This window comes from Dermacentor albipictus, chromosome 1 (genome assembly GCF_038994185.2).
Source record: "Dermacentor albipictus isolate Rhodes 1998 colony chromosome 1, USDA_Dalb.pri_finalv2, whole genome shotgun sequence".
NCBI classification, from domain to species: Eukaryota; Metazoa; Arthropoda; class Arachnida; order Ixodida; family Ixodidae; genus Dermacentor; species Dermacentor albipictus.
This window is the reverse complement of record NC_091821.1, coordinates 219675203-219701367: the sequence shown is the minus strand read 5'-3', so window position 1 is coordinate 219701367 and position 26165 is coordinate 219675203. Positions and strand designations below refer to the sequence as shown.

The window sequence follows — 26165 nt, the reverse complement described above, 5'->3', positions numbered from 1 at the left end:
GCAGCGATAGCGGGCACGACCGCAAGAACCCATGTTTTGTAGCGTTCATTCATTCGTACGCGTTCCCGTCCACCGGGCCCAAGCAGTACTGTCTTATGCATTAGGGTGCCTCAACGCGCACCTCCTCCTACGCATGGAGCGGCGGGCGAAGAGGACATGCAGGCACGCTGTTGCGCATGCATCGATAGTGCACTGTGGCGCTAAAGCCGATCGTCTGAGCTGCGATGATTAAAAACGTGTCTGTTTGCACGGAGCTGCATCAGTAAAAGATCACTTATTCCTGACAGTGAAGTGCAATTATTTAGCAGCACCAGCACATCTTTGTTTCGACAGCAACGGAACGGCACTAGACCCATGATAAACATAACAAGTCAACTGACAACGGAGTTAAGGAAAGCAGTGGGGAACTGAACCGTTTTTAAACACTATAATAAATTATATAATTCGTGCATGAGCTTTAAGTTTGCGATAAACTTCGTGCTTCTAATAAATAAATAGAAAGAAAGAAAGAAAGAAAGAAAGAAAGAAAGAAAGAAAGAAAGAAAGAAAGAAAGAAAGAAAGAAAGAAAGAAAGAAAGATCAATCCCCTAGTGGGTAGCCACATGCTCGATGTAGGCAACAGACAACTTTGCCACCGATGGGAGCCGAACCCACACGTCACGTATTGCATGACGCGATGTATTACTTGATGTCTGCAGTTTATTGGATATTAAACATCCGCAGTTGTGGGTGGCGCTGGCTAACACTCCCTTGGCTAGACAATACATGTACGTAATCGTCTACCCAGGAAAGTGGACAGCGGTTCAGCCGTCGTAGTAGCTCAACTGATAGCGCACTTCACGAATCGTGCAGTAGTTGTAGATTCGGTTCCCACCGGCGGAAAAGTTGTCCATCGTCTAACTTCGATTTCTTTATTTATTAGGGATATGAAGAATACCACAAATTTAAGCTTAATATGTAATGAATTGAAGAGTTAATTTGCTCTATTATTCCCTTGGTTTCATTGTTCTGTTTGCATCATACGGTCGTTGCTAAAATATAGCCCCTCGGTTCCTTCAGGCTCGCTCATTCGATATGTGATAGAAGTACGTTTCAAAGAAGAAAAAAGTTTGCAATTAAACTTAAAACGTATACACAAACTGAAATTGCACGGTATATAGTACCCGCGGGCGCCAAAGTAGACTGGCAAACATCAGTATGTGTCTCTGATATATAAATGTTGGTGATGCAGCATATATTTCAAAGGTTGCGCTCTGGAGGAGCAATCGTAAATTACAGTATTTCTCCCTTCCTTTCTTTTTTTTCCCCGCCCATCAACATAACTTCTCCTGTGCCCCACAAACTGCTGAAATTCCATGCTCGCCCTCCGTGATCTATTCTCGCTATTTTTGTATCACTTCGTAATTTCTAGCCGTGTGGCAGAAACAGTTAACGGCGCTCAGTTACGCATAGCCGCTCTTTTCTGGCGAGAATTTAATAATAATATCACCAGGACCAATATATCACAGAGACCCCAAATTCTGAAATTCGGACCGCATAATGCAATACACCATGCTTTAGGCCAGCACCGTGTTCGAAAAGCTGTTGTGCCGTGTAAAAATATGACACGCAGAAATGTGGGTCTACTATCTCGCTTGGCTTCGCTTGGTTCGGTGCCCAATGGTATGGCTGAACCCACTACGGCGTGTCGGCCATTAGTTGGGTGGTTTTGCGTTGACTGACAACTTGTGAAAGACGAAGAGAGAAAAGCAGCGACAGCAAACAATGAATACGTGTAAGAAACTGCAGCACTTTAACAGCACATAGCGCTTTGATCCTAATGTTGTGCGTCGTAGCCAATTCTAATCAGTGTAGCACTGCGCCGTTTCTAATCAGTGTGTGCGCTTACAATAGGTTTCATGAACGCCGATACTGCGTCGAACTTCGTGTATACCCGAGCAACACCGCTTGCTTTCTCTTCTGTCAACTCACAGGCGACTGTTACTGCCAACACATCCGTGCATGGCCGGGCTGAAATCAGGAGCCGTTCAGCTCAGGTAAGTAACGAAAGTACAATCCCGGTACCTCAAATGAAAGTGGAGCAACACTGCTCATTCGAAAGCAACACTGCAAGGCTTTTGATTTGCAACAAACTTCTGTCCACATATGTACTCTTTTTTTGTAATTTAAATACACGGTCTATTTCCGGTTGTCGTAAATGTTCCACGAATTTGCGACTCGGACCTGTGAACGCTTTTTCTCTTCTTTCTTCTGTTGCATGTTCTTAATTTAAGCCCCTCCATACATATTTCCGCTGACCAAAGCAGCGGTGGAGCGATGATGGAGGGGCTTTATAGCATATTCTGCCTTTGCATTCTGCAGCTATATATATATAGGTACTTTCGTACAATTGCAGTCTTTTTCTACTCCAAGTGCTATCTTAAAAGTTAAATTAAAGTGTGTGGTTTTACGTGCCAAAACGGCGATGTGATTATGAGGCACGCCGTTGTGGGGGACTCCGGAAATTTGGACTACTCAGGGTTCTTTAACGTGCACCTAAATTTAAGTAGACGGAGGTTTTCGCATTTCGCCCCCAATCGGAATGCGGCCGCCGTGGCCGGGATTCGATCTCGCAACCCCGTGCTTAGCAACCCAGCACCATAGCCACTGCGCAACCACGGCGGATCAAGGGCTATCTTCAATATGTCATCATGGCGCCCTCTGATGTGTGCACGTCAGAACAGCACTCTGCCGCACTTTTCTGAAGAAGCTGTGCATGCTCAGTCAGTCTGATTAATCTATAGCGCGGCTTGTTTCCTGTTCTCTGTCGAAGATAAACAACATAAAAGAGTAGTTTGATTATTTCAAGACTGCATGCAGCGGGAAGTGGATAACTGATGTCACAAACTCCCTTACAAGTCGTGTACAAGCCTGGACGACTTTGACATTGACGTTGAGCTTACGGTCTATCGAAGAGCTGCCGCCAGCGTCAGCACAACCGAAACTCGCACCGGGAGGTTCGGAATTTCATTCACCAACACAAGTTGATTATGGGTACCAAAATGACGTGACTGTTTTTAGGCGTGTAAGCATTGATTTGCCTACCCAACGAAGAAACCCGTCCGTCCGTCACGTAATACGAATCGCTACAAAGAAATTAATGTACAAAACAAAGTAAATTCGAAAGGAAAAACGTTGGCGGTGGCGAGTTTCCAACCTACCCCCCTACGCCCAGAAGCCAAGTGTCTTACCCACTGGGCTAAACACCCATGCTTGCAAAAGGTTAATATATATTAACCATATGAATATGTTGTACCGGCGGTACAACACAAATGTCAAAGGAGAACCGTTCTTATAAAGGCTTTGTTGAAAGATTTGGTGGTGGTGGAATAAAAGAGAACCGTTTTTATAAAGGCTTTGTTGAAAGATTTGGTGATGGTGGAACAAAAGCCATCTCTAGAACTACATGTAGAGCCGACTTGGAGCATTGTAGACATAAGAAAAACTGAGATTCTACGAAATCTAATGACAAACGCGCCACATCCCCAGTGCGTTTCGGTGGTCGCGGGATGCGCCTCCAGTCGGGGTGTTCCTCCACCGACCAAAATGCCACCGACCTCTGAGGGCTCATGCGCTTGGCGTCGCGCAACACTGATAGATAAGCAGTCAATGAGTTCATAAGGATGATAAGAAGTGATGAGTAGTTATCGCGGTTGATAATGGTTCGGCGCGCGTACGTATAAGGTGCTAAAGAGCTATAACGACTTACAATGATCTGAGCAATTCTGATAAGGTTGCTAAGGACCTATAAGGGTCGGATTAAGTCTGATAAGGTTGATAAGGATCGGATCTATTGCGATAAGATTGATAACGACCGATAATGGTTAATAAGGGTCGGATAAAGTCCGATAAGGTTGATAACGACCATACGGGTCGATAATTGTTTATATTGGTTGGATCAAGTTTGATAAGATTGATAATGACCCCGAGCTGCGTGGAGATTAGCAAGTGGCGCAATGCTTACGCATACTTAGACAACTCCAGTGGAGTTGCTGCGTGAACTTTTTATCACATGTATAGATCGATCAGGAACAATAACTAAGTCTGCGTAAATGTTCGTCCCATTAAGGGGGAAAATGAGATATCGCCTAGTTTAAAAAAAAAAATAGCGAGGACCCAACTGCGGAAATACATTTATATGCCGCTCAAAGCTCAGGAAGGCTCTGCTTTTTGTTTTTCTGTTTTTTTTTTCTCTAAGACCACGACGGCATTCGCCGCGGTATAGCCCAGTGGGTATGACATTGCGCTGCTTAGCTCTAGGGCGCCGGTTCGATCTCTGCCGCTGCAGCCGGTGTGCCTCATACTCGGATCGTGGTTTTGGCAAGTGAAACCAAAACCACGATCTGCGTTAATTCCTGCGTTGTGAGGAATTGTGCAACTGCACTCACTGTCGCTATCTCCATCCACAAGCTATGATACCCATATCTGGATCAGCTGGACCAGGCTTGTGGGTATAATGAACATAGATCATCACACAAAATTCGGTGCTGCACATGACCAAGCGTACGCTGGTATTGAGCCCTGACATCGAACGTCACAATCAGATTTGTCCCTTATGCACAGCAACTTCCGAAAGAAGCATGCACACGCGTTTCACTGCGCGGTCGTTCCAGTAGACCCACGCATGTGATCATAAAGGCCCGCCGGCATACTCCTCCAAGATGGCGCGAGTTTGAGGCAAAGCAAGTTCGATAATTCGCGCAGCATTGCAGGGAGTGAATGAAGCACCGTCGCTTGGACAGCCAGCCCGCACGTTTCACGTAGTTTGCTCTGCATGTAGGCACGATCCGCCCACGGGACGCCCACGTCGCCCGCTCGTGGCCTTCGAATTACTGCGCACTGTTGAGAGAAGCCTGTCGCCCTAGTTCATCGCCCCTTCCCGCCCCACCCTCCGCAACCTCTGAACGAGTTACACAAGTACGAGCTCTTCAACGCAGGCGCGGCCTCGAGCGAAAGTCGGCGGCGAGACCCGCTTGCTCGAGTGCCCGTCGGCCGGGCGGCTGGCGACTGAACGAGGGCCCTGGCGGCAACGTGGGTGAGGCGATCGCGGAGAAGCTCGTCAAGTTGCTGTCCTCGGATGCGGCGAGCTCGCTGCACTCAGTGCCCTTGCCTCTGCTCGAGGCGCCGGACGCCGAATTGCGTGGCGCCAAGTTGCTGGGCCTAGACCGCTTTCGGCTCCGGCCGGACGACCCGGCCCGAGTCCTGCGCACGGACAAACACCTGCTCGTCCACATCCCGCTGCAGGCAAGCAGTTCGGTCCGCGTAGCCGTTGCTGCAAAAGACAGATCGAACCCCGTGGCCATCAGGCGTGAGACGGTGCACATGCGTGCGCGTTATAGAGGCGATCAGCATTCCATCAGCGCTCGCCCAGCACTGTTACCTTCCGCCGTCAGTACAAGCCATGTGTAGTTACAGATGGTTGTCAACGTTCAGTTGGGCGTCATCCCACTAGGTGGTAATAACGACAAAAAGCACCTGGAACATATCCCGGTCCACGCTGCGCATATATTTATTGCATCAAATTCCCGGAGTAGAACTACACGCTTAGCACAGCGTTGTGGATGAAATGACATTACTCCCGCCACCACAACTATGGAGGATGGGTCTTTCGGCTCGTGAAGGTGGCAGTCGCATTTGTTTTATACACCATCACCCCCTTTCTCAGTCTCTCTATTACGATACCCACTACCTTCACCCACCTTGCTTTTTTTTTCTTCTTTCTCTGCATTCCCCTAAATCAAAGGGGCCGAGGAATAGGTGGGGGCGCTTATTTGCTGCTTCACTATACTTCTTCGCGACGACATCATATCTAATCGATGCCGCACGCTTTTAATGACGCGGTCCAGCTAGTCCGTCTTAAATTTCACAAGGATTACGTTACTTTGACCGGAGAAGTTGTCGGTGATATTTTACCCATAGCTGGCGCAATTAACAAATTATTCGGGCATCGAACATTTCGTAAAATAATAGAATAACCCTAGCTGCGAATGATGCTGTCACATGGCCTCGCCTTCTGGCGCATAACGCAAAGGGCCTGTAAACCTAGCTAAATACCACAAGCAGCACTAAAAGCTAGAACAATAAACGACTACGTTTAAAATGCTTTGCACACAAACAGTGGCGCAGCCAGACATTTTTTTCGAGAAGGGGGGGGGGCGCACCCGCTTGACCGGGGACGGAGAAGGTGATGTGAGAGGTCGGGGGCTGGGCATGCACCGTATAAAAACACAAATTTCGGGGGGGGAGGGGGGGGCACGTGCCTGGTGTTCCACCCCCTAGCTACGCCACTGCACACAAGAGACTTTTTACTGCACCTGTGCTGCAAAGTAGGTTTAACGATTCGCTAATTTTAATAACTACACTAGCCTTTTGTCGCGTGGCTCAAGCGCTATTTAGAGCACAGCACGCGTCACGCGGATCGAAGCTGTGAATTCCAATTACTCGTGTTTGCACATAGGTGTATATACAGGGGGGGGGGGGGGGGGTGGCACTTGCCCCTCCGCTTTCAAAAGTGGGTGGGGGACAAAGTATGTTATTTGCCCCCTTCCCCTCACTTTTGAAAGCGGGCACTTTCGGCTGCACGCTGGACAGTCCAAGAAAACTACAGCTGAAGCTAAATTTTCTTTCTTAACAGAGTGACCACATAAGTAATGCTTTCCTTTACTACGCATCCCCTGCTTGGACGGCGAGGATTGCCTTTCGTGCCTTCTCGGGAGGCCCTGTAGCGGACAACGCGCGGGATTGGCCATACACACTCGCGTTACGGAGAACGCCTGACGCTGGGCAGTTTACGCCCTAATATATGTCAGCTAGCGTAACTTGCACCATGCCCAGTTCTTTGGGACCGCTATATCCGTATTCGAAAACACAATCAGCCTGGTACATTTAACCTGCGGGAGAAGGGGAGGTCCAAATAACGCATTATGGTCAGCCGCGCCCGACTGGTGTGCCTTACGGCATGAAATCATTGAATTATCAAATGCAGGAACTGTTTAATATCTGTCTGAGATAGCCTACGTAGCGTAGCAGTCTCGGTATCTTACCAAAATCAACAATCTAATCAAACCTCTTACAGGTGTAACTGCCGTATTTCACTGTGTAAGCACGACTTATCGTAGATATGCTCGTGAAAATGACCTCGGTCGAACGTGCAGACCCATTTCAATACCAATAGAACACTGATATGATTTTTTTTTCTAAGGCATGAGTCACTTTTGACTGACGATCTCATTTTCAGGCGGTTTCTAAATAAGAGCTACACTATTACTTGTTTTCCGGCAGGAGAAAAAAGCAGCAAGTTAGGTATTCTGTAAGAGTCCACCTAGTGGACATGTCCATTTCGTCTGCTGCTGAAGCTTTGATTGGCTGAGCTTGACTGCGCATTCACTGCAGCCAGGCACCATAGCTAACCAGAACTTCAACAGCAGACGAAATAGACATGTCCACTAGGTGGACTCTTACAGAATACTTCCGCAGGTACTTCGTATTTCGAAAAAATGAGGGCCACTTTTTGGTGAAGTGTACCGAAAATTCGCACTGTGTAGGTTGCTATGTGCTCTGAAAACAGTTCCTGAGTAGTCGCTTTCTCCCAATTTTTATGCGCCATATACTTGGCATTTAGTTGTTTTCCCCTGGTATCCTCGGTAAAATATTCGGGACATGGTGTTTATATTTACTCGAAATACGAAGCTATGTTCTGAGTGACGAGCGATATATATTTTATTCTATGTAGGTTCATTACAGCCTTTGTAGAAAATCACTGAATGAAGCGTTCCACAGTGTCATACTGCCGCTAATCTAAATGTATCCCAGATTCCTAGAACAACAGTACAACAGACGGTTGACATTCCGTGAAAATTGAGAGAATTTTAAGCGCAATGCGTTGCAAAATTTTCACTATCCTGCTTTAGATGCAAGTGTTGCAGATAATTACTAAACTCCCCTTTTTCCATGTGTTTTCGTGCACCATACGAGATTCGTAGTTTGTTTCACCGGTGTCCTCGGTGAGCTGAACTAGGGATCTTGTTTCTATTTGGGGGAAATTAGGGGAATGGTATTGCCTTTTTGTAGCCAATGTTCCAAATGGGTGGGTTAAATGTACATTTTCCAGTAGAATACATGTACAAGTGATCCATAGCTTTATTAGTCTGTTTTACAAGCGGTGTAAAACTTAGAAAGCCACGCTGGCATAATTACAACTACAAATGCGGTCACATTTTGCGAACATAAGGGGAACAATACGCCAGTTTTATGCGCGATGGTAAATGTGTGTTGATCAAATACAGCATTAGAAAAAATTGTAAGCAGGTGTTCGAAAGTATAACGCTGCTGCTATTAGCTAGGTTTCCGAATATCCCAAAAGAACTCTGCGTTTCAGATATTTTGTACTTTGAAGGAATAGGCGGCATTTTAAGTGCAATGTGTCGCGTAGTGTTAACGTTTCTGGCTTATTTAGAAGCCTTAAGAATAATTATTGAACCGTCATCTATTTCTTTTTACTTTTTCATGCGTGATATATTAGTTTCGCCTGGTGCCCTCACTGAAATAAAGGAGGCAGATTCGTTATGTTTGATGACTGTAAGCACAATTTAATTGGTGAAGTGTAGGTGAAGTTCAAAATACATGGGTAATTGGGGCTTTCGCAATAAATTACGTATGCAAGCACTCTAGAGCGTTTGAACGTGTCTAACGAGCGGGAGAGAATTGAGCCCGCTGCCCTGGCAGAACTATAAACGCCACCAAGCCTATACTTAGCGAAAATTGGTGGTACGCTATGGAAACTATCTGTGCAAAGTTTAGTATGGTTGGATCAAACACCGCCCTTGTAAAATGTTTCTCATTCAAGTCTTAGAGCGTGTGATACGGCGGCTATCAGTTATGCTTCCCAGTGTCCCGACATAGCTGTAAATTACAACAGGCCTATATTTTGTGGAAAGCGAACGGGGGATATGGTAACTGCAATGTGCGACAAAATGTTTACGTTCCTGGTCCAGTTAGAAGCGTTCCAAATAATTACTGAGCCGTCGTTTTTTTTTTCTCCTTATTTTCAGTAGTCATAACACGTTCCGACTGGGTTTCAGCGATATCATCGGTGAACTAAAGAAGACATTGTGTTTACAACTGGCGAAAATAAAGGGCGCGTTATGGGTAATATGCAGGTAAACTTCGAAGACAAGGGTCTAATTATGGCATTTGCAGTAAATTATGCATGCAAGCGATCTGGAGTTTTATGAATGTGTCTTGCGAACAGAGAATTTATCCCGTTGCCTTAAAGGAACTTTGAACTCAACCGATATCGAATCTAGCGGAAACTGAGTTGTAGTGGTGGTGGGGGGCCTAGAGGTACGGAGGACACCATGGTAAACTTTATGGCGAAGTAACATATTTGTTGATGAATTACTGGCTTTTTAAAAAAATTCCCGACAAGAAGTGCTCCAAAGCATTACATGCCGGCAAGGTTTCAAACGGGACAGTCATATATATATATATATATAAACCCTTTAAGTGGCAACCCTTTAACCCTTTAACAATTATCAACCATTTATCAACTCTTTAACTGGCAAGATAAGAAAAGCTTGGCCTAGAACATATTCATTGCTTTATTTCTTCATTATATTTTTCAAATACACACCAGCTGGAGTATTGAGGAGATTGTCTAAAAACTAAGCGAGATACAGTAGGTGAAAAATATTGTTGACCAGCTGGTTGAAGGTCAATGTATGGTCAAAAACTGGTGTTTGATACTTGCTTTGGCAAGGTCAATGCGTGTTCTTGAGATGCACTACTATGGGGATAAAAAAAGAACAGCTTGCTTAACAAAAAAACAAAAAATCGCATTGGTGAAAAAAAAAACAAAAAAACAAAGAGAACGACCACCATGTGCGCAAAGAGAATGCGAAGTCCTCCAGTTTTTCATCAAAACATCTGCTGCTCCCGACTGACATTTTTGTGTATGCCACTGTTGATCAAGAACATGAAAGGAGATAAATTGAGAGGCAGACTAATATTTAGATTTGGCTCGCTTTTGCAGATGTTTTGTTAGGTCAACAAAATTTGTTGAGCTACCAGTTAAAGGGTTAAATATAACTGACAGACGTATTTCCAGGCTCTTTCACTTATTGTAATAGTAATACAGAATATATATATATATATATATATATATATATATATATATATATATATATATATATATATATATAGAGAGAGAGAGAGAGAGAGAGAGAGAGAGAGAGAGAGAGATTAGATCGTTTGCTGTTTGCGCCCCCCCTACACACACACACACACACGCGCGAGAAATAGTTGGTACGCCACTGTGATTGCAGGCTTCTGCTCTATTTCCATTTTCACTTCTCAAGAAGGTGCTTTAAAAGCAAGGAGAAATGTCCAACTAAAGACACTATTCGTGCGCATATACTTTCTTCCATGGCTTCATATGGTTCTTCGGCTGTCGCTCATCACCGGTAGCGTCGGGTGCACGTGTAGCTAAAAGCGCAGCAACAAATACACCACTGACCCCTGTTGGAACCTCAGTGCTGACACCCGTTATTGCAATCGGACCGCTGGCGCCCGTTGTTGCAAATGGGTCGCAAGCCCCAAGGGTAGCGTTGGCCTGGCGGCCTGGGGCACACTGGAAGCATCCGAAGGTCCCGGCAAAGCATGAGTCGACTGCTAACAGAACAACTTGTTTATTCTAGCATCGCAAAAGAGCGGCCGGTCAGGTCGACCGAAGTGGAGAGACGGGAGAGCACGTTACTCAACAGAAGAAATCGGAGCCTCTCTCCTGGCGTCCGGGGGCAGCTGCTCTTATACTCTTGGCGTCGCGGGCAAGAAGGAAGGTCACGAGATGACACCACGTGACAGCGAGGCACGGACGGACTGAGAGACATGTAGAGACTACGAGGTGACGCATCAGCCGGGCCGGCCAGACCTCCTCGCTTCACACTGGGGGAGCTCCTCTCCCCAGCTGCCGCGCTTTGACAAGCGTGGGCACACACACACACACGCACACACGAAGACACGTGGCACTGAAACATGCCGGGACGCGCTCGGCGGGGATGCGTCGCGGCCGCTCCGAACGGGCCAAAATGTCCGCCGCTTTGAACGAAGCCCCGGCGTCCGTTGAATCCGCGCCGGCTACACCGCGCGTCATAGGCGAAACGTAACACCCCGCAACCGGCAGCGATCCGAGCATTTGTACGCGGGTTCGTGCACGCAATAACAAAATCGTTTCTCATTTTATTAACCTCTGTGGCGAAGACCTGAGCTTTCTTCTCGAGAAGCTCCGCAGTATACGCATCAGTTAAAAAAAAAGTAGGCGCGGCGGCAAAAGAAACATGTCAGAAGTGGGATTCGAACCCACGCCCGGAAGACCGGACTGCGACCTGAACGCAGCGCCTTGGACCGCTCGGCCATCCTGACAACGCTCCGTTTCTCCGCTAAAACACCTTGCAGTATATACGCTGGTAAAGCAGCTCTCAAGTATTGCCGCTTTCGAAAAATTCTCTCTTTGCGAATCCGTCTGCAAGAAAACGGTCGAGCTGCAGCGCTGTTCAAAACAAGGTACACACCCTCACCTACCGCAGTGCGCAAACATGACACTTTCCTGAGCGTCTTAAATCTCATGCATGTTAAATCTACATTTGCCGTCTACATCACAAATTATGCCATTCTCGTTATCCGTAGAGGCAGTGGCGTAGCCAACAATATTTGCCGCGGCTAGTACTATGGTCGATCCCTAGAATAACTGGAGAAGAGGGGAGGGGGCAAGCGGGTGTTGTCGCAGGCCGTTTTACGCCGGGGAGGGGGACACACTCTTGGTTATCCCCCCGTGGCTACGCGGCCTTCCTCCATGTATGTACTAAGCTTTTATCATAGAGTTTTCTACAAAAATTACTTTTTGTAGGAACTCTATGGCTTTTATGGATGAGTGGATAGATGTTATGAGCGTCCCCTTTGGAACAGGGCGGTGGGTTGCGCCACCAAGTTCTTGTTATTTTATTGCCTAATGTCCTACCTATGTTAAAAAAGAAAAAAAATGAAAAGAAAAAAAACACGATGAATTCCTATAACGAAAGTTTCTCAACCCCTATTGTGGACTTTGTTTTTGTACGTCTCTGTTGTTTGTGGTTTCCTTACTTTTCTTCCACCAATTCTCCAATCGCCTTTTACTGATCTCTATTGCGGACATGTTTACTTTCCCCCTGCTCTGGCTGAACTACAGTGTGCTAGAATAGTTTGCATGAACTACAGTGTGCACACTGGCTGAACCCAAGAGTTTCAAGGAGGCCAGTGATTACCTCTATGGTGATTACTAAATCGACAACTGGGCAGATATCTGTGTACGGGTACGTGCCGCCATCTGGGGACAAACTACCGAGCTAGCGTCGCATAAACTGCGGATGGGGTGGTTGTATTGGTTCTTTTGAAGTTTTTATCTGCCTTCGATACCGTAAAATGTATCCGCAATGCTTTTCGTAATGTTCATTTTTAACCTAAGATGGCCACATTTCCGAACAACGTGGCACAAGAAAAATAGTGAGAAAGATCAAGTTTGCAGCGTTATGGCTAGATACTGGTTTTTTAGACGCTAAAGAAAAAAAACGGGGGGGGGGGATAAGAAAAGCTGTTTTAGGCGCCTATAACAAGCACTAAAAGTGCTATTTAAGGCATATGTGGGCACCAGATACTGTCCTTAAGGCATATTTAGGCACCAGATGCTGTCCTTTAGGCATTCATGTGCTCACTTAATAAGAACTTTTGCTGTATATCTCAGGGTAAATTATTGTTGTCTAATGAACGTAGCCCACGAAACCCCAGTTTCGCTAAATTCAATTTATTTTCTTGATAAAGAGGAATTAAGCATGTCGTGTACCCCGCCGCGTTGGCTTATCTGCTAAGGTGTTGTGGGTCGCGAGATCGAATCCCGGCCGCGGCGGCCGCATTTCGATGGGGGCGAAATGAAAAAAAAAAAACGCCCAGGTCTCGTGCACTGGGTACGAGTCAAACATCCCCAGGTGGTCGAAATTTCCGGAGTCCCCCCCACTACGGCTTGCCGCATAATCATATCGTAGTTTCGGTACGTAAAACACCAGTAAAAGTTACAAGAGCCGTCTGAAATGTAGTGTGACAATACGAGAAAGGTTATGAAAGCAGCGGCAAACGAGCACCGTCTCCTGATGGTTTGATGTAGTGAGTTTTTTTTTTTTTTTCACCTGCAAAACTTATCATAGGCGCCGACTACGGGGGGGCTCCGGGGCACGAGCCCCCTCCAAATTTTTCCGGGGGGGGGGGGGCGCTGAGCCCTCCCCCGGGGCGATGCCCCTGCGAAACCCCCGGAGTCCTGCAATACAGCGTGCCTCATAATCAGAAACTGGTTTTGGCGCGCGCGCGCACACACACACACACTTAAAGTGTCATTACGAGAGCTTTATCACCCACATAATTTGAGGTTTCTTTTGAATTTCCTCGACCTTCTCACTTGAAATTTTACTGGGGCTCATACCTTACTGCATCATCGAGCGCGCGGACATGCACGGCTTTTAATTGATACTTCGGTTTCATTTCTGCAAATTGTGACAATAGGAGGACATGGGCATTAGAAGCACTAGTGGCGGCTGCCTCATCCGTATTTTCTCACTTCAACATTGCTTTAAATTGCCACTGTAAACAGCATGCACATACACAATATATTTAAATGTACACACAGGATAAATTTTATTATACTTTGGAAAGAGATGGAGGTAGCATATTAAAAAGTCCTTCTAAAGATGAGGATAGCCTACGACTAGAGAATGAATATGATGCTGCATGTTCACCACGTTTGAAATTGCTTTGCATGCTTTTTTGACCATGAAAAAAACCTATAGACTTAGTTACCTCATCGGCAGAGTCTTTCATGAATGACGTGTGAAATGCACGTGAATGTTGTGCGTCTCAGTATTGCTTCCCTTTCCAGTAATCAATGGTAACGACTCATGACAAAAAAAATGATTTCTAATAATTTACAACATTTATTAGGCATGGAAGCATCGTCACTTGCATGCAAAGGGCATAAATAAATACAGGGCGTCCCAATTAACTATAATGTACCAAGTTTAAAAAACAGCAATGTGTTACTCAATCAAAACCTAGCACATATTGTTTACAGTACAGTGGAGTAGCTGCCAGTAATTTTTGTTACTGAGATTTAATTAGGTAATTGTAATTAATGATCTAACTCAAGACGTAGCATCCTAATTATCAAAGCGTCAATGAGGCATTTGAAGGGAAAGCCAAGGGACATCCAACTGCGGTATTTTCAGCAACATACTAATTGTGTACTAATTTTTTTCTGACTGATAAATAAACCCTACGAAAAATGAAAAATACCAAATGACTGTGTTCCCACCTGCATCATAAAGCAGCGCCCTCGAACAGGCTCCCTCTGAGTTATCCAGAACGAAATAAAGCAAACATCGTGATTGAGCTAGTTCCTTATATGCCGCGCCCCGGCCGAAGTAACATGTCGCGTTTGGCATTAGTTGGAAACAAGCTGCGATAGCTGTTGTCTTAGCGTTGATAAAGTGCACTAATATTTTTTTTTCCACAAGACATATCACCACAAAAACAAATTGACCAGATCAGTGCAAAGGTTTAAAGGTGCGTTTTGTTTCTTCCCATTTGCCAAGTCTTTCTCTAATGAGCAGAAGGTAAACATGATCCTTGCCTTGGGATCTGGAAATGGCAACAAGAGGAAGGCCGCAAATATACATATCAGACATCGAAGTGTGGCGGTAGACCAAATGCATTGACTATCATATCATATCATAGTAATTATGAAAACCTGAGAAGAACCGGCAGCTTCAAGAAACAGCGGTGGAGACTCGCTGTGGTTGCTCAGTGGCTATGGTGTTGGGCTGCTGAGCATGAGGTCGCGGGATCGTATACCGGCCACGGCGGCCACATTTCAATGGGGGCGAAATGCGAAAAAAACTGTGTACTTAGATTTAGGTGCACGTTAAAGAATCCCAGGTGGTCGAAATTTCCGGAGTCCTCCACTACAGCGTGCCTCATAATCAGAAACTGGTTTTGGCACATAAAACCCTATAATAAAAGAAAAAAAAAAACAGCGGCGGAGGACTCCATCGCTGAGTTCTAGCCTACGCACAGATGTTCTAGCATTTATGGATTCGAACCCTCAAGCTAGAGTGCGGGACGTGGCCACCCAGGCACCAATTTCCAACTCATCAGTTTGGAGGATTCCAAATGACGGTCTTTCATCCGTATCACATCAACTAGCACCAACGCTTGGACGAAAGGGACCTGCGGAATCGTCTAGAATTCTCGAGTTCGGTCTCACAAAAGCCGATGTGTCACCGGACTTTTTGGGCATTATCATGTGCACAGATGAAGCCAATTTTCGCAGAAATGCCTTGGTAAGTTTGCATAATGCACACCATTGTAGGGACTCCAATCTACACTGGGTTAAGCACAATCGGCACCAGTACCAGTGGTCGCTCACTGTGTGATTCGGAATTTATGCTGGAGATATAATCGGTTCCATCTTCTTTGATCACACACTGAACTGGACAGCATTACATGAACGAAATCCTTGAAGGAGTGGTGGATGAGTTTCTCAGCAAAGTACCGCTGTAACGTCTTCCACTTCTGTGGTATCAGCAAGATGGAGCACCAGCACACAGCAGCAGCCGAGCACGAAACTAGTTGATGCGTCTTTTTATGCGCAATAAATTGGAAGGCACGGGCCTGTAAATAGGCTGGGTAGGTCACCTGACCTCTCTCCCCTCGATTTCTTTGTTTGGGGTTATGTGAAAGAGTGTGCTTACATGATCGAGATGGACATCAGATTAGTTCAAGGCAAGGATAATGGATGTCTGCCGTAGAATTCTCTCTACACGGCCACTTCCAGGTCTGTTTATTTCGCTTTTATTTTCTGACATGAACCTGTTAAAAAAACCTGAAACCTGAAATAAAATGGTCATGAACCTGAAATAAAACGGTCACATTAATTTGGCTTTGGTCCGATCGAAGCAAGTTTCTGGCGCGAAATATAGCTTCGTGCCCACTGTTTCGATGCAGTGCAAACAATGCTCAGATTTTGTAACATGCTATGCCTATTCCATTGCTTTTCGCATTTCATGCGTGGTCAGAACGATGCTTCAGCCGAATTATCAAGGGGCTTTTGCTACCAATGTGATCAGTCGGCCTTGAGAGACGGATAATAAATGTGATGTAGAAATGAGAGGAAGGAATAGCTGCTAAGCCGTGAAACCTGCTGTTGGTGCTCCTTCCGCACCATTATCAAAGTGATGCGCTGTCTCTTCGGGTTTGCGACAGGCAATTCAATTGCTTTCAATCAGCTTATTTGAGGGTGCTGCTTTACGATGTGGGTGGGAGCACAGTAACGTGATATTTTTCATATTTCGTGGGGTTTCTTTACCAGTCCGAAAAAATTAGCATGCGATTAGTGCGTTGCTCAAAACACTGCAATTAGATGTCATTTGGGGGTGCCTACAAATGCCTCATTGATACTTTAAAAATTAGGACAGTACTTCTCTAGTTAGATAATTAATTGCAATTACCGAATTAAATCTCAGTAACAAAATAATTACTGGCAGCTACTCCACTGTACTGGAAACAATATGCAGTAGGTTTTCTTCAAGTAACACAAATACTCTTTTTTTAAAAAAGCCTTGGTGCATGATAGTTGTGGAACATCATATAATTCACTCAGTAACCGAAACGAGGCCCCGCCAGGTTCACTCGAAATCAGAATGAACAGCAGTCATGGGCCACAGCGCTCGTACTCGGACTCACAGAAAAAATTGGCATTGGCTTAGCTCGGCTATGCCAGGACATACATAGCGAAAACTAAGGCATAGCATGGTTAGCCTTGGTTAATCTTGATTGCAAGTCCAGGTTAGTCTGGTTGTCTAGCTATGCGGCGTTTAGCCAGTCGTTCGGCGTGCTGTTCGTATGTTTCCTGGGCGATTCGTTTCCTCTTCATCTCGTTCCGATGTCGATTCCAGGCCTCCTCCTGCTTATCAGAATTGTCGCCGTCCATACTGCCGCCTCAACTGTGGTTGCGGCGCACGCGAGCTCTCCTTTTCAAGCCTCCGACATGTTATCAGGCATGCGACGCAGCTGGCGAAGCCAGCGAAGGCGAGCGCAACGACGAGGAACGCGGTGTGACGTCATACCAAACGGCGGGGGCGGAAAGGCGCGACGCTGCCCAGCGGCGGAACACCTGTGACTTGGTGCTACTAGTGCATGCGCAATAGTGACTAGGGAGCGAGAGTGAAATATCCGCGGCGAGGCGCATGTTGTGACGTCGTGTGCCTCCTCGGAGCACCGCCATGGCGAAATCGCAAGTTCGCGGCCAGTAAACCTTTCGCTTTAAAGAAAAACGAACTAGGGAGAGAGACACTGCAGTTTCACCGGAAAGGCGAAGCAGTATTAGTGATAACCAAGTACGCAACAATTATACGAAGCACTATTACACCACCGACAGGATTCAGGCTGTGAAATTTAACTGCCTCCTCCTATGAGGCCTTGTATAAAGTCATATAACACCGTCACTTCAGCATTCAATTCTTTGTGGTTACACGCAGTTTCTTCGAGTGCAAGAAATCTTCTAATATATATGGTCCGGAAAGCTGGTTCCCCCCTTCGGAATAATGAAAACTCTCCGCCTATGTTACTAAGTATTCAGAAAAGGAATGTTCATCATGCAATAAGTTAGCAGCACATACTTGTACTTCAGACTGTTCAATAATCTAACGCCATCGGGATTTGTAGGATGTTTAGTCAAAATTGTTGCCAGTTCTTTAACTACCAAAAACCCAGGATTTTGTACAACACGGATTGAGGTTTCGAACTTTGTAAGCAACAGCTCCATTGGGGTTGCTGGTGAACCTTTCCTGAACATCTAGAATGAGTCGCACCACATTCTGGGTAAGAGTTGCACTGGAGAACCACTCATGTTGCCTAAAAACATGAAGCACACAAGAATGCTAAGTCACGTTCAAGTGTATCGTTGCGTAGAGCAGTCTGAGCCCTTCTCATCTAGTCTGTTGTGAAGCTAGTAATAACAGCCTTTACACCAGCATGGACACAACCTGAAATCAGTGAAAAGGAAACTGGCATAGGACAACCCAAGATGTATACACTGAAAGATAAGCAGGGTAATATCATCAGCAATCTCAAAGGTATAGTAAAAGCAGCGGAAGAATTTTATACCAACCTGTACAGTACACCAGAGGACTCAGGAGAACTCCATTCGAAACATTAATGAAAAGGATGCATAAATTCCTACTATAACAAGCGATGAGGTCAGAAGGGCCTTGCAAGACATGAAACGGGGAAAAGCAGTAGGACAAGATGGAATAACAGCATATTTAATAAAAGATGGAGGAGACATAATACTTGGAGAGCTAGCGGCTCTATTTACAAAGTGTCTATCAACTGCAACGGTCCCAGAAAGCTTGAAGAATGCAAACATTATACTAATTGACAAAAAAGGGAGACGTTAAAGAATTGAAAAATTATAGGCCCATTAGCTTACTCCCACAGTATCATATAAAATATTCACCAAAATAACCTCCAATATAGTAAGGGCCACACTGGACTTCAGTCAACCAAGGGAACAGGCAGTTTTCAGGAAGGGATATTCTACAATGGATCACATCCATGTCATCAATCAGGTAATCGAGAAATCCGCAGAGTACAATCAGCCTCTCTATATGGCTTTCATAGATTACGAAAAGGCATTTGATTCAGTAGAGATACCAGCAGTCATAAAGGCACTGCGTAATGAAGGAGTACAGACCGCTTACGTAAATACCTCGGGAAATATCTACAGAGATTCCACAGCTATCTTAATTCCCCACAAGAAAACCAGGAAAATAGCTATAAAAAGAGGGGTCAAACAAGGAGACACAATCTCTCCAATGCTATTCACTGTATGCTTGGAAGAAGTATTCAAGCTATTAAACTGGGAAGGCTTAGGAGTAAGGATCGACGGCGAATACCTCAGCAACCTTCTGTTTACCGATGACATTGTTCTATTCAGTAACACTGCAGATGAGTTAAAACAAATGACTGAGGACCTTAACAGAGAGAGTTGGGTTGAAAATTAATATGCAGAAGACAAAGATAATGATGAACAACCGGGCAATCTGTGAAGGAGCATGTTTATGTAGGTCAATTCACGAGAAGGAAATCATGAGAAGGAAATTCATAGAAGAATAAAAATGGGTTGGATCGCACACGGCAGACATTGTAAGCTGCTGACTGGAATCTTACCGTTACCATTGAAAAGGAAGGTGTATAATCAGTACATTTTACCGGTGCACATATGGAGCAGAGACGTGGAGACTGACAAAGAAGCTTGAGAACAAGTTAAGGACTGCAGAAAGAGTGATAGAACAAAGAATGCTAGGCATAACCTTGAGAGACAGAAAGAGAGCGGTTTGGATCAAAGAGCAAACAGGTATAGACAATATTCTAATTGGCATTAAGAGAAAAAAATGGTGCTGGGCAGGTCATGTAATGTGTAGATTAGATAACCATTGGACTATTAAGGTGACAGAATGGGTACTAAGGAAAGGGAAGCACAGTAGAGGATGGCAGAAGACTAGGTGGTGTGACGAAATTAGGAAATTTGCATGTGCTAGTTGGAATCGGTTGGTGCAGGACAGGGGTAATTGGAGATCGCAGTGAGAGGCCTTCGTCCTGTAGTGGTCATAAAATAGGCTGCTGCTGCTGATGATGATGACACCAGCAGACTGTGATAATAATTGACTATCTTCAGCCAAGTTTTCCACCAGGTTATAAGCAAAATGAGGCTATGAAAAACACGGAAAAAGGCAGTTTTAGGCTCTGAAAATACAATATAGACAACAGCATTGAAATAGGCATTGATAAGCATGATAAAGGTGCTACTAAAATGTTCCTAGACCCATAGTTTGTGCTTATGTGTTAACTTGGAATAATAAGAATGTAAGAAAAAAATTGCCATTTTACCTAAAGTTCCAATTTCTAGTTATGGCATGTGAGCAACACATAACTGCCATACCGAGTTGTAACAAAGTGGATCGTGCTTTAAAAATAGCTCAAAATGTTAAGTAATTTGATATACCCCATCCCAGGTATAATGTACGTTTATGAAAATCTTTGTTGAGCTTATTATACATAACAGAACAATCCTGCACACAGCAGTATTGGAACATTTCATGGCTGCCTCATTCTCACACTAACACCTGCAAGTAGTACAGCAACTTGATGCAATCTATAGCTCTATCAGGTTATGTGTCATTTCGTGCCCTACCTGGTTATGTGCTGAAACTTGCTCAGAAAGCATATGCACAAAAACAAAAGCTTATGTGGTTATTTTTATACGCAGGTTGTAGGCGCTTAAGAGTTCAATATATGAAACGTGTTCATTTTGAGGGATTTATTTTGCGTGAATATCATCAAGTTTTGGATGTTGGATATAAAGCATAATTCACTGTACATAGGTCTATGAGGTTTCACTGTATTGGTAAAACACAATAAGTATATTCACACAAGTCATAAATTAGCCTGTGTGGTGTGCCCCTTTCTTCGTCCCTTGAGTTAGTGCCAAGTCAAGTTTGTAACCATGAATCCAATACAACTAGCAATTTGCTGGTTTCCTTCCATAATGGCTATATGCGAGACTCTAAATACCCAGCTTACCTTAAGTTATTATCTTTGGATAATTTACTACAGCAAGTTTGAACCAGGAAAGAGTAAATAGTGGTTGCAGCAGCAGCATATCTCACCCTATCTAGGCATATCACAGAGGCTGCCAAAATGACAGGTAAACTTTTACATAGTAATCATTGAAAGAAATCTGGTACTCATGTGCAAATAGCCACACACATTTCTTTGAATATTAGCGAGTTTTAGAATAGAGGCCCCAAACGTTTGGGGCCCCAAAGAAATAGTGTTGAAGCCACTGTGCATGCGTGGAACGCAAACTGCATTTGGGCTGGACAAGAAAGTTTGACAAGTCTTATAAATTCATGCTCAGCAATGATACAAGCTGGCGTATAATCATATGAAGGCACGTGTGTATCAGAAAGCTGCTGCAGACTTCGGTTGCCATCTAAAGATTTCAGCATAAAAGCAGGATGCCCGGTAATTTTACTTTCGGTTTATGGGTGTTGCCATCTTGGTGTGTCCTATGAACAGATTAAGTTGATGCTGAGTGATGTCTAGTTAACACGGTGACTACACATTGAACACACCTCTACCATGATTCTCATGCATATATGTAACAATTGTATAGTGTATATTGGGTGCTGAATTCAACGTCCATGTTAGCAACCAATTATGGCCGCATTCTGATGCTTTCTTAAAACAGTGCATACCAAACCATTACAAATTGCATAGCTCTGTACATGAACTTACCATACCACACAGGGAAGATGCTGTTGTTGCGGTACTCCCTGCAGCTGCCACTTCCATGTGATCGTCAAACAAGTAGCCAAACGGCTATGTGGGCGTAGAAGAGGGCAGTAGGGCTCAGTCGAGGCATCCCCCTTAGTGTAGTCAACCCTACGCAAAAAGGCTCGTTTTTGGCGTCTTATTCCTTTTCTTATGCCCTGGATGTTAGACTCCTCTTGCCTTACCCATGGACCAAAAGCAACAAATTTGGCCATGCCTCTCATCAGCCCAACCACTGTATTACTAGAATGAAATTCCACAGAATAAAAATGTTTACTTTTCGTTCACTCTTCACAACACATTTCTTTATTACTAATGGTAGTCAATGCCTACATTCTAACATGTCCAAGAGCTGAAATCGATAAAAAAAAAGAATGAAACACCACTACAGCAAAACTTAACTAGCATAGACACATTCGTGTGAAAATAAATGGCAAGTGGAATTTTAATAGAAAACATCTGGTAACTAACATGTGAAGCTGTAGGTGCTCCATAAATTAAAGGGGTAGCAGAATTTTACATGGTGCCATAAAAATCAACATTCCCATGCTTGTGGTACTGGCATAAAGAGCGTTTCAGAGTTCCTGTTGCTCCCTGTTGCCATTTGTATGCTTCAGATGCAAATGGAATGCTGAAAAACCTCACCTGCAAAAAAATCCTGGCAATGCCACTCTCTCGTACACAGGTGCAAGACCTAAATGTAACTGGCAAATACACTGCACTGCGACCACAGGTCATCACGAAGGGGAAGTTCAAGGCACGTCTGCAATGCCTGCAAATCTACACAGAGATTGCCATCTGCAGTAGCCATCCAAAACTGGAGACGCTCGAGGTCAGTTTGTTTTGGAATACTAGAAAACATAATTCATTAGATGTAGTCTTGTGAGCAATACTGCATGGAACACTCAATTTACATTCAAGAGGCCACAATGGCTCAGCATCTATGCCAAACATGTCCCACAAGGCTGCCTGTTCAAAGGTAAAGTTGTATACTTGGCACATAATCGTGTCGACGTGCATGACCACATCATGCTAGCAATTTTTGCTTGAGGAAAAGATTTGGCGTTCCCTTTCATATTGCTCACGGGTGTTCAATGCAAGTGATATAATGCATGGTTGCATCTCTTTGCACAACAGGAAGTTGGGGGGCAACAAAACTTGTTAGCAAGTTTGTATATAAGCTAAAATTATTTCTTTGCAGGTAATGAAAATGGAGGGACTCAGCCTCATGTCTGCAAAAGGCATGACTGTATTCCTGAACTGGATGCTGCTCGCTATGATTGACAACTTTGTTAATCGCAACCAGGCACAGTTGTTCAGACTAATTAGAGAAGCCTCATGGAAAGCCTTTGCAGTGCATGTGATGAGTGCTCTACCTCACCTCGATGTGAGGTATATTTCAAAGAAGCAGCCATGCCACCACGAAGAACCAAACTGAACGTCTTCAGAAAACAGCCACAGGAACCTCGAGGTCCATTCGATTCGAATTACTAGAGAAAGCCAAACCAACTTTGCGTGGCTATCAAAATGAATAAAAAGAAGCTTTCTACAAAGGAATATACCGACATTTTTTTCTATCAAGCATAGTGCTAGTAAAAAGTGGCATCAGGTAAGTGGATCACAAATGTTTCCACGTGCCTGACTTTATAAAACAAAAATGTTATAGCAAGTACAACGGTCGTAAGTACATGAGCACTGAGAGGCTAAAGAGCAAGTGATGCATAACTACTTCCAAAAGGCAGTCAGGCAACTGAAAGACGCACTACTCTTTGCTCACGAAATTTTGGTTGGCAGGTTTGTCCAGGTGGGTGCTCAAACTCTGAACTGCTCCTGGCAACAAGATCCACATTTAAATACTTAAAAAAAAATTGGAAAAGAATAAGCTATTTTGAATGATACATTCTTAACGCAATTGTTCGTGTTCATTTTCCAATTTATTTTTTATCATGACATTACAGCAGATAATTTAAGCTCTTGCACAAAGATGATGCCTAGTCTATATCTACTCATTTTACATAGACTAGAAAAGTTGGCAGGGCAGTTGAGGCAGTGCAAGAAATTTACAAATTATGCTGTGAAGTTAGCCATGAATGAGGTGACAATATTCTTCAATTTTGCATCTGTAGCTTCACTGATGTGGCCTTCTTGAGCAATGGTAGCCAGGATGTCCTTGTGGTGGCTTCGAATGTGCTGAAGGTACTCCTTCTCAAAGTCGTTGATCTTGGCAGGGTCGAGTTTGTCAAGATACCCACGGACACCAGTGTAGATGACTGCGACCTGGTCTTCAATTGCCATTGGTGTGTACTGACCTTGCTTCAGCAGTTCTGTGAGCCGCACACCCCTGTTTAACAGTTGTTGTGTGGCTGCGTCAAGGTCGGAGCCAAATTGTGCGAAAGCAGCAACTTCACGGTATTGGGCAAGTTCCAGCTTCATGGACCCTGCGACTTGCTTCATGGCCTTCGTCTGGGCAGCTGAGCCGACACGACTTACAGACAACCCGACGTTGATAGCCGGTCGAATACCCTTGTAAAAAAGTTCAGTTTCAAGGAAAATCTGGCCATCGGTGATGGAAATGACGTTGGTGGGAATGTAGGCCGAGACATCACCGGCCTGCGTTTCGATCACTGGCAAAGCAGTCAGGGAGCCGCCGCCAAAGTTGTCGTTCATCTTGGCTGCTCGCTCAAGGAGACGGGAGTGAAGGTAGAAGACATCGCCAGGATAAGCCTCGCGACCTGGGGGCCGTCGCAGCAGCAGAGACATTTGACGGTAGGCGACGGCCTGCTTGGACAAATCGTCGTAGATGATGAGGGCATGCATGCCGTTGTCGCGGAAGTATTCGCCCATGGCGCACCCAGCATAGGGAGCGAGGTATTGAAGAGGAGCAGCGTCTGAGGCGGTGGCACTGACGATGATGGTGTACTTCATGGCATCGGACTGGCTCAACCGTTTTAAAATCTGCGCAACTGTACTCCTCTTCTGTCCAATGGCGACGTAAATACAGAACAGCTTTTTCTTCTCGTCCGAGCCTTCATTGAAGCGCTTCTGGTTGATGATTCCATCGATAGCAATAGCAGTTTTGCCAGTTTGCCTGTCTCCAATAATGAGCTCTCGCTGTCCACGACCGATAGGGACCAAGCTATCTACGGCTTTGATTCCTGTAAGCATAGGCTCCTTTACTGAGATACGCGGGATAATGCCAGGCGCCTTCACGCCGACACGAGCACGGGATTTGCAAGCTAGGGGTCCCTTGCCATCTATGGGATTGCCAAGGGCATCCACAACGCGACCAAGGAGTTCAGGACCGACCGGCACGTCTACAATAGCTCCGGTACGCTTCACAATGTCACCCTCCTTAATAAGCCTGTCGTTACCGAACACGACGATACCCACGTTGTCCGGCTCCAAGTTAAGGGCCATACCTTTCAACCCGCTCGAAAATTCCACCATCTCTTCGGCTTGTATGTTCTTGAGGCCATAGACGCGGGCGATGCCGTCTCCAATGCTGAGCACGCGGCCGGTTTCTTCGAGGTCAGTTGCAGAGGTCTGGCCCAGGATACGCTCCTCGAGGATGCTGGAAACCTCGGCCGCACCGGCGGATGCATAAGAGCATGGCGTGGTCGAAAGCTTTCGTAATGCGAGCGCACTTATAGCTTCGTGAACGGGCTTAAGTTTCGGCGTTTGCTTCGGGAATTGCCTGGCCAAGGTGCAGGCCAATCTGCGAGAGACGAAAGCCATACTCGCTGCAAGCTCGAGCTACAATGCTTAACAGCCAAACGCCCGGCGAGATCACCTTCCCCTACACAGACGAGAGGACGTGACCTTCCCTGCCGGCGCGGTTGCCAGACGGAATCGAGCGCGCGCCTTCGTGCAGCGCGCGCGCCGCCGCGCGTGCCGCGTCCGGTGTGCCGCTTGCACGGTGCGGAAGTGCTAATTAACGCGGTGTGCGATCAAATGAAGCTCAGCAACTTTCCGAAATGGGAGAAAAATGGAAGAAAAAAAGACTTCATACTCTGCGCTAACCCTGGCATCACACAAGATGTGGACGTGCTCGGCAAGGTGTGCTGCAGTGACCATAGGATGGTAAGAACTCGAATTAGCATAGACTTGAAGAGGGAACGGAAGAAACTAGTACATAAGAAGCCAATCAATGAGTTAGCGGTAAAAGGGAAACTAGAGGAATTCCGGATCAAGCTACAGAACAGGTATTCGGCTTTAACTCGGGAAGAGGACCTTAGTGTTGAAGCAATGAACGACAATCTTGTGGGCATCATTAAGGAGTGTGCAATGGAAATCGGTAGTAACTCCGTTAAGCAGGATACCAGCAAACTATCGCAGGAGACGAAAGATCTGATCAAGAAACGCCAATGTATGAAAGCCTCTAACCCTACAGCTAGAATAGAACTGGCAGAACTTTCAAAGTTAATCAACAAGCGTAAGACAGCTGACATAAGGAAGTATAATATGGATAGAATTGAACATGCTCTCGGGAACGGAGGAAGCCTAAAAACAGTGAAGAAGAAACTAGGAATTGGCAAGAATCAGATGTATGCGTTAAGAGACAAGGCCGACAGTATCATTACTAATATGGATGAGATAGTTCAAGTGGCTGAGGAGTTCTATAGTGATTTATACACTGCCAGTAGCACCCACGACGATAA

General features: G+C 45.2%; 2 protein-coding genes and 1 non-coding gene across 3 annotated transcripts; 1 reads left to right on the top strand and 2 right to left on the bottom strand.

Annotated features, from left to right (window-relative positions):
• Positions 1 to 1686: 1686 nt before the first annotated feature.
• Positions 1687 to 23060, top strand: LOC135897424 (uncharacterized). The gene is made up of 5 exons (XM_065426037.1): positions 1687 to 1774; positions 1974 to 2036; positions 4977 to 5283; positions 22193 to 22339; positions 22709 to 23060. Exons 2-5 carry the CDS (start codon positions 2002 to 2004, stop codon positions 22943 to 22945), a joined length of 726 nt encoding a protein of 241 aa, XP_065282109.1. The 5' UTR covers positions 1687 to 1774; positions 1974 to 2001; the 3' UTR covers positions 22946 to 23060.
• Positions 11374 to 11457, bottom strand: TRNAL-CAG (transfer RNA leucine (anticodon CAG)). Its single transcript has one exon. It is a non-coding gene; the product is annotated as a tRNA-Leu (tRNA).
• A 359-nt stretch (positions 23061 to 23419) lies between the features above and the next one.
• LOC135897422 (ATP synthase subunit alpha, mitochondrial-like) lies at positions 23420 to 25354 on the bottom strand. The gene has a single exon (XM_065426033.2). The coding sequence runs from the start codon at positions 25240 to 25242 to the stop codon at positions 23575 to 23577; it is 1668 nt and encodes a 555-aa protein (XP_065282105.1). The 5' UTR covers positions 25243 to 25354; the 3' UTR covers positions 23420 to 23574.
• Positions 25355 to 26165: the final 811 nt, after the last annotated feature.